The sequence below is a fragment of the Pseudoliparis swirei genome, chromosome 11 (assembly GCF_029220125.1).
Source record: "Pseudoliparis swirei isolate HS2019 ecotype Mariana Trench chromosome 11, NWPU_hadal_v1, whole genome shotgun sequence".
Taxonomy (NCBI): Eukaryota; Metazoa; Chordata; class Actinopteri; order Perciformes; family Liparidae; genus Pseudoliparis; species Pseudoliparis swirei.
The window spans coordinates 5,440,644-5,453,277 of record NC_079398.1 but is presented as its reverse complement, the minus strand read 5'-3'; the positions used below and the strand labels follow the sequence as shown (position 1 = coordinate 5,453,277).

General features: G+C 41.5%; 1 protein-coding gene across 2 annotated transcripts in view; it reads right to left on the bottom strand.

The window, feature by feature from the left end:
* The window catches only part of LOC130201128 (cilia- and flagella-associated protein 251-like), a 75,635-nt gene that overhangs the window by 48,384 nt on the left and 14,617 nt on the right, over positions 1 to 12,634 (bottom strand). For both annotated transcript variants that reach the window (XR_008833136.1, XM_056425855.1), the window contains exon 2: positions 10,589 to 11,104. Coding sequence is in view for 1 of the 2 variants with exons in the window: in XM_056425855.1 (XP_056281830.1) it covers positions 10,589 to 11,104 (516 nt within the window). In the remaining variant the exon portion in view is untranslated. The remainder of the gene's footprint in view (positions 1 to 10,588; positions 11,105 to 12,634) is intronic.

Here is a 12,634-nt window from a genome sequence, read left to right as displayed (position 1 = left end):
TCTTGTTCTTTTCTCTTTTCTCTCTTTCCTTTCTCTCTTTTCTCCTCTTCTCTGCCCTTGTTCTCTCTCTCTGTCCCCTTTTCTCTCTCTTGCTCTGTTCTCTCTTTTTTCTCTGTCATGTCTCATTCTTCTTTTCTGTCTCTCTTCCCTCTGTTCTCTCTCTCTCTGTCCTTTTCTCTCTCTCTTCCGTTTCTCTCTTCTCTCTCTCTCTTTTTCCTTCTCTTTTCTCTTTTTTCTATTCTCTCTCTCTCTTTTCTGTTCTCTCTCTCTCTGTTTCTCTCTCTCTCTTCTTTCTGTCATGTTTCTTCTTTTTTTCTCTGTTCTCCTCTCTCTCTCTGTCCCTCTGTCTTTTTCTCTCTCTTTTCTTTCTCTCTGTCTTCTTTCATGAAATTTCCTTCATTTTGGGTTTAGCTCATGTTAAACTAAAATTCATGTTCTCCTCTATAAAATGTCATGTTTTTTCTTTGACTATGAAATAAAAAGAAAAAGGGGAAACACAAACCATGTCTATGGACCCCATTTTTGTTTTAAAAATATCAACAAAACCCTCTATAAAATACCACAAAAATGAACTTTTCCATAAAACATGTCCCCCTTAAAGAATCAGTAAAAAATGTCCAAAAGAAACTGTCTTTCTTTTCTAAAAAAAAGTTTGAATATTTCAAAAAATGCAATAAAGCCCAGGAAAAATGTTTTTCTTTAAGACTTTTATTTCTAAAGAAAAATAACTTTTTCTGAATCTCATTTTCCCCTCAAGAAAACAAGACTCTGTCTTTTGTTTTTTTTTCCCCATGAAGCTTGTCCATAAAGAAATTTTCATGTCACTGACCTGTCTCAAACATATGAAAATAATATGTTTCTCTGAAGAAAACCCATTCCAGTCGGGGTTATAAAAAAGGGGAAGAAAAGTTCAGAAAAACATGTAAAAATAATTGGGGTTCAAGAAAAACATGAGGTGATCCAGTTTATTGTTCAAGTGAACACCCAGGTACTTGTTGTACTTTGTACTGTACCACATCTCAACCTTCTTGACCCTCACCAATCTGGATTCAAGGCCGGCCACTCGACAGACTGCCCTCCTTGCTGTCTCTGAGCAACTTCACACTGCTAAAGCAGCCTCTCTCTGGTCTGTCCTTATCCTTCTAGACCAGTGGTCACCAACCTTTTTGAGCCCAAGATCCCTGACCTCTGCCTTCATGACCGGCAAGATCTACCTATTGAGGCGTTGAGAGGAAACGACGGTCCAGACTGGACTTATGACTTGAGGCTTTTTATTTGGCCTAATTCTAATTGAATGAAATCAAAACACTTTGGTCCAGCTTTCAAATTGATGAGACCAGGAACACAGAATTTAAGTGTGATATAAAAAGTAAGATATTTGTTCACCGCACACAATATGAACAAGAAAAAACACATTTCAATGAGCAGCTGGATGAACTACCAATATAAATGTTGTATTTGTTTACATTACAACACGACACTGACAACATGATCAGTCAGTGCAACTCATGTAAGTTCAGCTCTCATCATAATGCCATCAAGTCATGTGACTCCAGTCAGTGTGGTGGCTGTGACTGAACTCTCTGTGAGCTTGTAGTTAGTTCATAAGCACAGACAGACAGTCTGAGGCCGTCTGTGAGCTGCTGTCAGTCATCCAGCTCCTGGTCTTTGATTTGGTGATTCTTTTACTTCACTGACACGTTTTTCAGGGCAAATGTGGTATTCATGAAAGTTTTCTCATCTGGGACTGGTTCTGAAGTCAGCCCGTTGGTGAATACGTTCACATCAGCTCTACAGACATCCTCAGATTTAAATAATTATAATAATAATAAATATGAGAATCACCATTTGTGACTCCTGCATCGTTGCTTTTTCAAATAATAGAATAAATACAATTGCAATCACTTTCAATAAACCAGATTGCTCCATCAGACAAGAAAAAAAGCTCAATGTTGAGCTTTTGTTTTGAAGGACAACAGCAGAAAAGCCCAACTCACGGAGGTAAGACCTGGCAAGCCGCCAAGAATCTCGGCAGTTGCGCATGCGCAGGCGTAATTTGTGAATGCCGTTACGTAAACATTTACACTAAGGTATAGGCATTACAACATTTATTTATTGATGACGTAGTTGTATGTCTCCTTGTATTTTGAACTTGTGTAATATGTAAAGTTATGAATAAAGGTCTTTCTGCATTTCCCCTGCGCCCCACCTGTAGGCTACTATCGGCCCCTCTTTCAGGAGCACAGCTGACAACACGGCTGTCAGAGAACCCGCTTTCAGGCGTTCATTAAAATCAGGCGGAGATCTTTTCTGACGTCGATCTTCCAGTCAGGAAGAAAACGTTTCAGAAGAAACTTCAGAAAATGAGGAACAATGTGTTTCTGATTTTATGTTCATTTTATTCTGGAGTACGACAAGGAACGTCTCCGAGTTCGTACGGTAGATCGCGATCACGGGTTGGCGACCACTGTTCTAGACCTTTCTTCAGCATTTGACACATTGAACCACCAGATCCTTATTTCCTCCGTTCATGGTATTTCAGGCACTGCACTCCCTCTTCCCATCCTACCTCAACCGCACTTACGGGTAACTTGGAGGATCTGTGCCTGAACCTTGCCCTCTCACTACGGGGGTCCCTTAAGTCTCCCTCCTTGGTTCCCTGCAGCTCATTACTGGGGTCCCTCAAGGCTCCATCCTGTGTCCCGTCTTCCTCTCACTACTGGCGTCCCTCAAGGCTCTGTCCTGGGTCCCCTCTTCCTCTCACTACTGGGGTCCCTCAAGGCTCTGTCCTGGGTCCCCTCTTCCTCTCACTAATGGGGTCCCTCAAGGCTCTGTCCTGGGTCCCCTCTTCCTCACTACTGGCATCCCTCAAGGCTCTGTCCTAGGTCCCCTCCTCTTCTCTGTGTTCACTAATTCTCTCGGCTATGTCATTTGCTAGCATGACATCAGGACAGCAGAAAGTTTTGACATCTTCCCCTGAAAATTAAAAACACATCTTTTCCGACTATACCTTGAATAAAAATAGATTAGCATTTCAGTCACACTTGAATTGCACTATGGTATTACTCATGTCATTCCTTATTCAATTCAGTTTATTTGTATAGCCCAATTTCACAAATTACGAATTTGTCTCGGAGTGCTTTACAATCTGTACACATAGACATCCCTGCCCCAAAACCTCACATCGGACCAGGAAAAACTCCAAGATAACCCTTCAGGGGGAAAAAAAGGGAAGAAACCTTCAGGAGAGAACAGAGGAGGATCCCTCGCCAGGATGGACAGAACAATAGATGTAATGTGTACAGAAGGACAGATTTAGAATTTAAATACATTCAATGAATGTGACAGAGTATGAATAGTTCATAGCAGGCATATTCCACGATGGAGACCTCCACGATCCATCAGGCAGATGGCGGTGGGGAGGAGGAGTGGGCGGAGTCTCAACAGTGGGCGGAGTCTCAACAGGACAGTGGCGTAGTCGGGAGCAGGAATTCCACGACCCAGACCTCGATGATCCATCAGCAGATAGGATCTATACCGTCTCATAGGGTCCGATGACCCCATGAGACGTGAAGTCACAAGGACTCCGGAGAGAAAGCAGTTAGTAACGTGTGATTGAGAGATGAAAATTCATCCTTAAGGAGAGGGAAAAAAAATTTAAAAAAATGGTATGGTATTACTTATTGTATTATTTTTGTAGTTTGACTTTCTTGAAAAAATGTTACTTTCTTTATTGTTGTTCTGAGTTTGTACTCATGGTTGAATTCACTTATTGTAAGTCGATTTGGATAAAAGTGTCTGCTACATGACATGTAATGTTGTTCTTTTTATTTAGAGGTCATGCTTTTCTCATACACAACTAATTCACAGATTTGTCTGATATACTTCTTATAACAGTTTAATATGAGATTCAAAAGATGTATAAATGTATGTTACTATTTTCCACAGACGTCCAGCAGCTGTTGGTGGTTAAAGAAGAGGTTCCTTCTGAGCAGCAGGTCTGGAGCTCCAGTCTGGACCAGGTGCATCCAGAGCCCCCGCTAGTTAAAGAGGAACAGGAGGACCAGGAGAACTCAGTGCCCCCCTACATTAAAGAGGAACATGAGGAACTCTGGACCAGTCAGGAGGGAGAGCAGCTTCAAGGGCTGGAGGAGGCTGGTCTCAAGTTCTCATTCACTCCTGTGAAGAGTGAAGCTGAAGAGGAAGCTCAGTCCTCTCAGCTTCATCAAAGACAAACTGAACAGATGGAAATAGAAGCTCATGGAGATGATTGTGGAGGACCAGAACCAGCCAGGAACACAGATCCAGATAGACCTCCAGATCCTGATGAGGAGACTGGAGACTCTTCAGAACCAGATACTGATGGCTCTGTTGATTGGAAGAAGACCAGAGAACCTCAATCAGGTTTAAACTCGTTGAATAATGATGAAGTTTCTGTCAGTGATTCAAAATGTAGTTCTAGTGAGAAACCATTAGGAAATTTTAAGAAACACATGCTAACTCACACAGGAGAGAAACCTTTCAGCTGCTCAGTCTGTAAAACATCTTTTACAGAGAGAGGAACAGTCACATGTTAACTCACACAGGAGAAACCTTTCAGCTGCTCAGTCTGTAAAACATGTTTTGCACACAGGATAACTTTAAAGAGTCACATGTTCACTCACACAGGAGAGAAACCTTTCAGCTGCTCAGTCTGTAAAACATGTTTTGCACACAGAGGAACTTTAAAGAGTCACATGTAAACTCACACAGGAGAAACCTTTCAGCTGCTAAAACATCTTTTTAAAGAGTCACATGTTAGCTCACACGAGAGAACTCATTTTAGTTGTTTTGGTAAAGTTGACATTTATTCGACTCCCTCACTTGTCAACAAGACCTTGAGAAACTGGACCTCCCTCGTTTGGGGCAGTGACTCACTTCCAACTGGGAGGACTCTATCCACTAACCACTACGAAGCCATCTTCACGAAGAGAATATCATCTGGGTAGAGTAGTCACCGAGTTTGTTTTGTTTAGCATTATTTGCTCTGTTATTTGTCATCATGTATTTTATGAACCACCGAGTGTTCCTGTTGTGCTTGTAGCTGCTGTCATAGCGATCCAGTCTGATGAGCTTTGTTGAGTTGAGATCCTCCACCAAGAATATGTCAGCAGACTGTATTTCATCAGTTATCTCTATGAAGACATCATGTCAACATGTTCTCTATGAAGACATCATGTCAACATGTTCTCCTCTATGAAGACATCATGTCAACATGTTCTCCTCTATGAAGACATCATGTCAACATGTTCTCTATGAAGACATCATGTCAACATGTTCTCTATAAAGACATCATGTCAACATGTTCTCCTCTATGAAGACATCATGTCAACATGTTCTCCTCTATGAAGACATGTCAACATGTTCTCCTCTATGAAGACATCATGTCAACATGTTCTCTATAAAGACATCATGTCAACATGTTCTCTATGAAGACATCATGTCAACATGTTCTCCATGAAGACATCATGTCAACATGTTCTCTATAAAGACATCATGTCAACATGTTCTCCTCTATGAAGACATCATGTCAACATGTTCTCCTCTATGAAGACATCATGTCAACATGTTCTCCTCTATAAAGACATCATGTCAACATGTTCTCCTCCATGAAGACATCATGTCAACATGTTCTCAGACATCAGCATCACCAGTTCAACCCATCCAGTGGAATCTAGTCTTTGGCTTTTATTTTCTACACATGTGAGACGTTCAAAGTCCAGCTGGCCCTGAACGCAGCACAGCCCAGTAATGAGAGCCGTTGGCTCCTGCTGAGCTTCACTGTTGATTTTGAGACATTATTAATGACTTTTTAAGCTCCGTTCTGGAGTCAGTTCTAAGATCTTTGAACATTCAACAGATACTTGATACTCTTTGATTGTTCTCATTAAATCACACAATATGTCCCTCATCTTAGCCAAGAGCTACACATTATAATACATATGTGTCTCATCCTCACTTCATCAGAACATGTTGCTATGCACATTAGTTACAGATCATCTTTAGTCAGTTTTACACCATCTATAATCTTTACCTACATGTTGCAGGTTACTTTAATATTAATAGTAAAACCCTCAGAATGAAGTTTGAGCAGGAGACAGAATAATATGAACTTCCAAAGATTACAAAAGATGGAACACGTGACGTCAGAGACGATCTGGAGACTTTTCAGTTATTATAAACACAACACACGTTACCTTGATGCTCCATGGAGCGGCTCCCTGCTGTGACCACCGTCAGGAATGTGTGTGTGCTGTGAGGAGGAGGAGGAGGAGGAACAACACCCCCCCCCCCCTCAACTTGCTGTCTCCCCCTTGTGGTTGCTGTTGGGACTGCAGCTCATGGACTGGAGAGTTGAATTTCCATTCAAGAGACAGTGTGCGAGATTTATCGGCATCTCGTGGTGATGAGGCTGCAGATAACAGCACCAGCAAGACCCCCCCCCCCCTCCTCAGGCAGCAGAGAAGACCAAAACACTCTAACACAGTAAACTTCAGGCCGACAGCTTCTGTCTCATCTTGTTTGTAAAATAAATAAAATAATCTTGTGTGCACCTTGATAGCGCTCTATAGTCCCACATGTGTCTCTTGAGACAGTGTAAGGCCACCAGGTACAGGTGGGGTCAGCTGGGTGAAGGTGACACAAGATGTGCTCATGAATATGATTCCTGCGCTGACGTTTAATGGAGAGAGAAATGGAGGAGAAATATATTTTGTGTGTCCCTGAATTCCAAAGTCATATAACTACTTTGCAATACTTCACACACATGTGCACTGTGTTCACTGTTTTATTTCCTCTCAATGTTTTAACCTTGGTCGCATATTTTTAAGAAACAACATATTGACATGACTTTTCTCTATTTCGCTGTTTTTCATGTTGTCCTTTCAGAAATGAAATGTACAGAAGAAGCCTGTTTATTCCTGGAGTGTTGAAAAATTGGTTCAATGTTGTTCTTCCATATTTGTCCCAGAGTTTGTAAGCAAGCTGCAGCTGCTGGTTTTTCTTTTCAAACTAAATATGTGTGTTCATGATAAATGTTTAAATGGTTGCTTAAGAAAGTTACATTTATAATTTGCATGTTAAATGAATATTCTTCATTTATGAAATGTATTTTTCACTGGTATGATTTCCACTCTGTTACATCCAGATTATAATTAAATGAAATCAACAAATATTAAGCATATTTATGTGGTTACTTGCAGTTCATGATTTGATTAAATTATATAACCCAAAGATGCAAAAAGGCAAAATTCGCAGTGCCGAAAACTCGCCGCCAGGAAAAGATTTGCGTCTATCGCAACCACACGCGTCTGTACGTTGAGACCAAAATAGATATTATCTCATAATAGATAGTATCTCATAATTATAACTTGGCATCTCATTCATATGAGATTCGAAGAAGACCTCTGATTGGTCGACAAATCATAAACAAAACATCTGATTGCGCGACGGCCGAGATTCTTGGCGACTTACCAGGTGTTACCTCCTTGAGTTCTACCATTGCCCTTCAAAACAAGAGCTCAACATTGAGCTTTAATAATAATGATAACACGTGATGACTCACACATGTCTGCTAGTTTTGTTTTGCAAGTTATTTTTGTGATCTTGAAAAGATATTCAGTGCAAAACAGGTTAATTGCAGCCACAATAAGCTATTTTTTTTTCAAATGTTTGTTATTTTTTGCACAGATAGAACTGTATTTGTAATCAAACAAAGTGATTAAAAACTTGTATTAGTTTTTCGTCTGTTGGAGCAAACTGGTTAAATTATAAAATGTCAAAGAATTCATAGACTGCATTTAATTGTCAAGCGTCTTTAAATTTTTACTTTTCAAACTTGTTTTTAGGTTGGCAAAAGCCCCAACAATAGCCGTTTGTGTATATATACATATATATACATACCTATATACATATACCTATATATATATACCTATATACATATACATGTATACATACAAATACACCTACATATATACACACATATATATATATACATATAAATACACATACATATATACATATATATATATACACAAACATATCTAAGAGTCAATAGAATCGATTGGTACCAAGACTTGGGGCTTAACTCTCCTCAAGATCTCCGCCCCCAGTGCTACTTCAGTACTGTAGGTGCTAAAAGAAAACCCAAATACACTCTATATGTTTCACTAGAAAATTTAAACAATTCAAACTATAGATTTTACTCTGCAAACTGGATGAATTCTAGTTGCAGCTTTAGCTCTGGTGTGATTATATTCGTTAGTTTTTGCCATCACACGTCAACCTAAAATAGCATTGGCTAGCTAATGGCGACCAGCTTCAATGACACATGACTTCACACTTGAGGTTACCACTTCATTTTATATAATGATATGCGGCCTGTATAAGGATGTATATTTAATTCGTACCTTCTGAAATAGTATATTCCAGAAAGAACATGTAAAAACCGGATGTTTAATAACTCAGTCAGGAGTGCGTTCCCGTAACTCAAGAGCTCCGCCCCCAGGGCTACTTCAGTACTGCAGGTGCTAAAAGAAAACCCAAATACACTCTATATGTTTCACTGGAAATTTAAACAATTCTTACTAAAGATTTAACTGGGCAAACTGGATAAATTCTTAACATTGGTGTTCCTTAAAAATGCCAAGAGTCAAAGTCTGAATCCACATTTAGAGTAAACAGTGAAGGTTTGGATCTGAGCTCTGACGATAACAACCAGCTATCATAACACATGTGCAGAAAATAATCACAGAGACTACTCTTTAAAACTATAACCTTAACAATAATCATCAAATTCCATAATATTGTATATCACCACTGGGGCGTTTTGCAGCTGAGTGTCAAGCGGCGGGGATGAGAGTCAGCACCTCCACATCTGAGGCCATGGGGCTCTGCTGGGAACCGGTGGACTGCTCCCTCCAGGTGGGACAGAGTGCCCCAAGCGAAGGAGTTCAAGCATCTCGGGGTCTTGTTCACGAGTGAGGGTAAGATGGAGAGAGATCGACAGGCGGATCGGTGCAGCTGCAGCAGTAAAACAGGCGCTATAGCGGACCGTCTTGGTGAAGAGGAGCTGGGCCGAAAGGCAACGCTCTCAATTTGCTGGTCGGTCTACGTTCCAATCCTCACCTATGGTCACGAACTTTGGGCCGTGACCAAAAGATCAAGGTCGCCAATACAAGCGGCCAAAATGAGTTTCCTCCGTAGGGTGGCCGGGCTCAGCCTTACAGATCGGGTTCGGAGCTCGGACATCAGGAGGGAGCTTGGCGTTGAGCCACTACTCCTTCGCATCGAAAAGAATCAGCTGAGGTGGTTCGGGCGTCTGATTCGGACGCCTCCTGGACGTCTCCCTTGAGAGGTTTTCCAAGTACGTCCAACTGGGAGGAGACCCCGGGGAAGACCCAGGACCCGCTGGAGGGATTACATCTCGCTGCTGGCCTAGGAACGCCTCAGGATCCCCCAGAAAGAGCTAGAAAATGTTGCAGGTGAGAGGGAAGTCTGGGTCAGCCTGCTGGGTCTGCTGCCCCCAAGACCCGACCCCGGACTAAGCGGATGAGAGTGGATGTAAGCAAAAATAAGAAGAAAGCACTCCAAACAAGGCAGATCCTACAGTAAGTACAGTAACTGTAATTATATCACACAAAAGCCACGTCACTGATGAAATTCAGTCTGCTGACATATTCTTGGTGGAGGATCTCAACTCAACAAAGCTCAGCAGACTGGATCGCTATGACAGCAGCTACAAGCACAACAGGAACACTCGGGGGTTCATAAAATACCCGATGACAAAGAACAGGGCAGGTAAATCTAAACAAAACAAACATGGTGACTACTCTACCCAGATGATATTCACTTAGTGGAGATGGCTTCGTAGTGGTTAGTGGATAGAGTCCTCCCAGTTGGAAGTGAGTCACTGCCCCAAACGAGGGAGGTCCAGTTTCTCAAGGTCTTGTTGACAAGCAAGGGAGTCGAATAAATGTCAACTTTACCAAAACCAGAACAACTAAAATGAGTTCTCTCTTGTGTGAGTTAACATGTGACTCTTTAAAGTTCCTCTCTGTGCAAAACATCTTTTACAGACTGAGCAGCTGAAAGGTTTCTCTCTTGTGTGAGTTAACATGTGTCTCTTTAAAGTTTCATTCCGTGCAAAAGATGTTTTACAGAGTGAGCAGCTGAAAGGTTTCTCTCCTGTGTGAGTTAACATGTGACTCATTAAAGTTCCACTGTGTCGAAAAGATGTTTTACACACTGAGCAGCTGAAAGGTTTCTCTCCTGTGTGAGTTAACATGTGACACTTTAAAGGTCCTCTCTGTGCAAAAGATGTTTTACAGACTGAGCAGCTGAAAGGTTTCTCTCCTGTGAACATTTCTAAAAGTCTCTCTGTGCAAAAGATGTTTTACAGGTTTCTCTCCTGTGTGAGTTAACATGTGTTTCTTAAAATCTCCTTTGAGGTGAAATCTTTTCCCACATTTAGAGCAGCTTAATGGTTTCTGACTAGAACTACATTTTGAATCACTAACAGAAACCTCATCATTATTCAGAGAGTTTAAACCTGCTTGAGGTTCTCTGGTCTTCTTCCAATCAACAGAGTCATCAGTATCTGGTTCTGAAGAGTCTCCAGTCTCCTCATCAGTATCTGGTTCTGAAGAGTCTCCAGTCTTTTCATCAGGATCTGGATCTGCGTTCCTGGCTGGTTCTGGTCCTCCACAATCATCTCCATCAGCTTCTATTTCCATCGGTTCAGTTTGTCTTTGATGAAGCTGAGAGGACTGAGCTTCCTCTTCAGCTTCACTCTTCACAGGAGTGAATGAGAACTTGAGACCAGCCTCCTCCAGCCCTTGAAGCTGCTCTCCCTCCTGACTGGTCCAGAGTTCCTCCTGTTCCTCTTTAATGTGGGGGGGCTCTGGGTCCTCCTGTTCCTCTTTAATGTGGGGGGGCTCTGGGTTCTCCTGGTCCTCCTGTTCCTCTTTAACTAGTGGGGGCTCTGGATGCACCTGGTCCAGACTGGAGCTCCAGACCTGCTGCTCAAAAGGAACCTCTTTTTTAACCACCAACAGCTGCTGGACGTCTGTGGACAATAGTAACATACATTTATACATCTTTTGAATCTCATATTAAACTGTTATAAGAAGTATATCACTGACAAATCTGTGAATTAGTTGTGTATGAGAGAAGCATGACCTCTTAATAAAAAGAACAACATTACATATCATTTAGCTGACATTTTTATCCAAATCGACTTACAATAAGTGAATTCAACCACGAGTACAAACTCAGAACAAGAATAAAGAAAGTAACATTTCTTCAAGAAAGTTAAACTACAAAAATACCATAATAAAATAAGTAATTCCATAAGTAATGATATTCAATTCAATTCAGTTTATTTGTATAGCCCAATTTCTCAAATTACAAATTTGTCTCGGAGTGCTTTACAATCTGTACACATAGACATCCCTGCCCCAAAACCTCGCATCAGATCAGGAAAAACTCCCAAATAACCCTTCAGGGGGAAAAAAGGTAAGAAACCTTCAGGAGAGAACAGGAGGATCCCTCTCCAGGATGGACAGAACAATAGATGTAATGTGTACAGAAGGACAGATTTAGAGTTTAAATACATTCAATGAATATGACAGAGTGTATGAATAGTTCATAGTAGGCATATTCCACGATGGAGACCTCCACGATCCATCAGGTAGATGGAGGTAGAGAGGAGGAGTGGAAGGAGTCTCAACAGTGGGCGGAGTCTCAACAGGGCAGTGGCGTAGTTGGTGGCAGGAATTCCACGACCCAGACCTCGATGATCCATCAGCAGATAGGATCTATGCCGTCTCATAGGGTCCGATGACCCCATGAGACGTGAAGTCAAAAGGACTCCGGGGAGAAAGCAGAGTTAGTAATGTGTGATGGAAAGATGAAAATTCATCCCTAAGGAGAGAAAAAAAAAGAGGAGAGGAGCTCAGTGCATCCTAAACGTCCGCCAGCAGCTATAAGCCTATAGCAGCATCTCAAGGGGCTGGACCAGGTGAACCTGATTCAGACCTAACTATAAGCTCTGTCAAAGAGGAAAGTCTTAAGTCTACTCTTAAATGAGGTGACTGTGTCTGCCTCCCGGACTGAAGTTGGAAGCTGGTTCCATAAAAGAGGAGCTTGATAACTAAAGGCTCTGGCTCCCATTCTACTTTTTAAGACTCTAGGAACTACAAGTAGTCCTGCATTTAGTGAGCGTAGCTCTCTAGTGGGGCAATATGGTACTACAAGCTCCTGAAGATATGATGGTGCATCACCAATCAAGGCTTTGTAGGTTAAGAGAAGAATTTAAAAGTGATTCTTGATTTTACTGGGAGCCAGTGCAGAGCAGCTAGTGCAGGAGTGATGTGATCTCTGTTCTTAGTTTTAGTGAGAATACGAGCTGCAGCATTCTGGATCAACTGGAGGGACCTAAGAGATTTATTAGAGCAGCCTGATAATAAGGAGCTTCAGTAATCCAGTCTTGAAGTAACGAACGCGTGAACCAATTTTTCTGCATTTTTTTGAGACAAGATGTGCCTGATTTTTTAAATATTACGGAGATGAAAGAATGCAGTCCTTGAGATTTGCT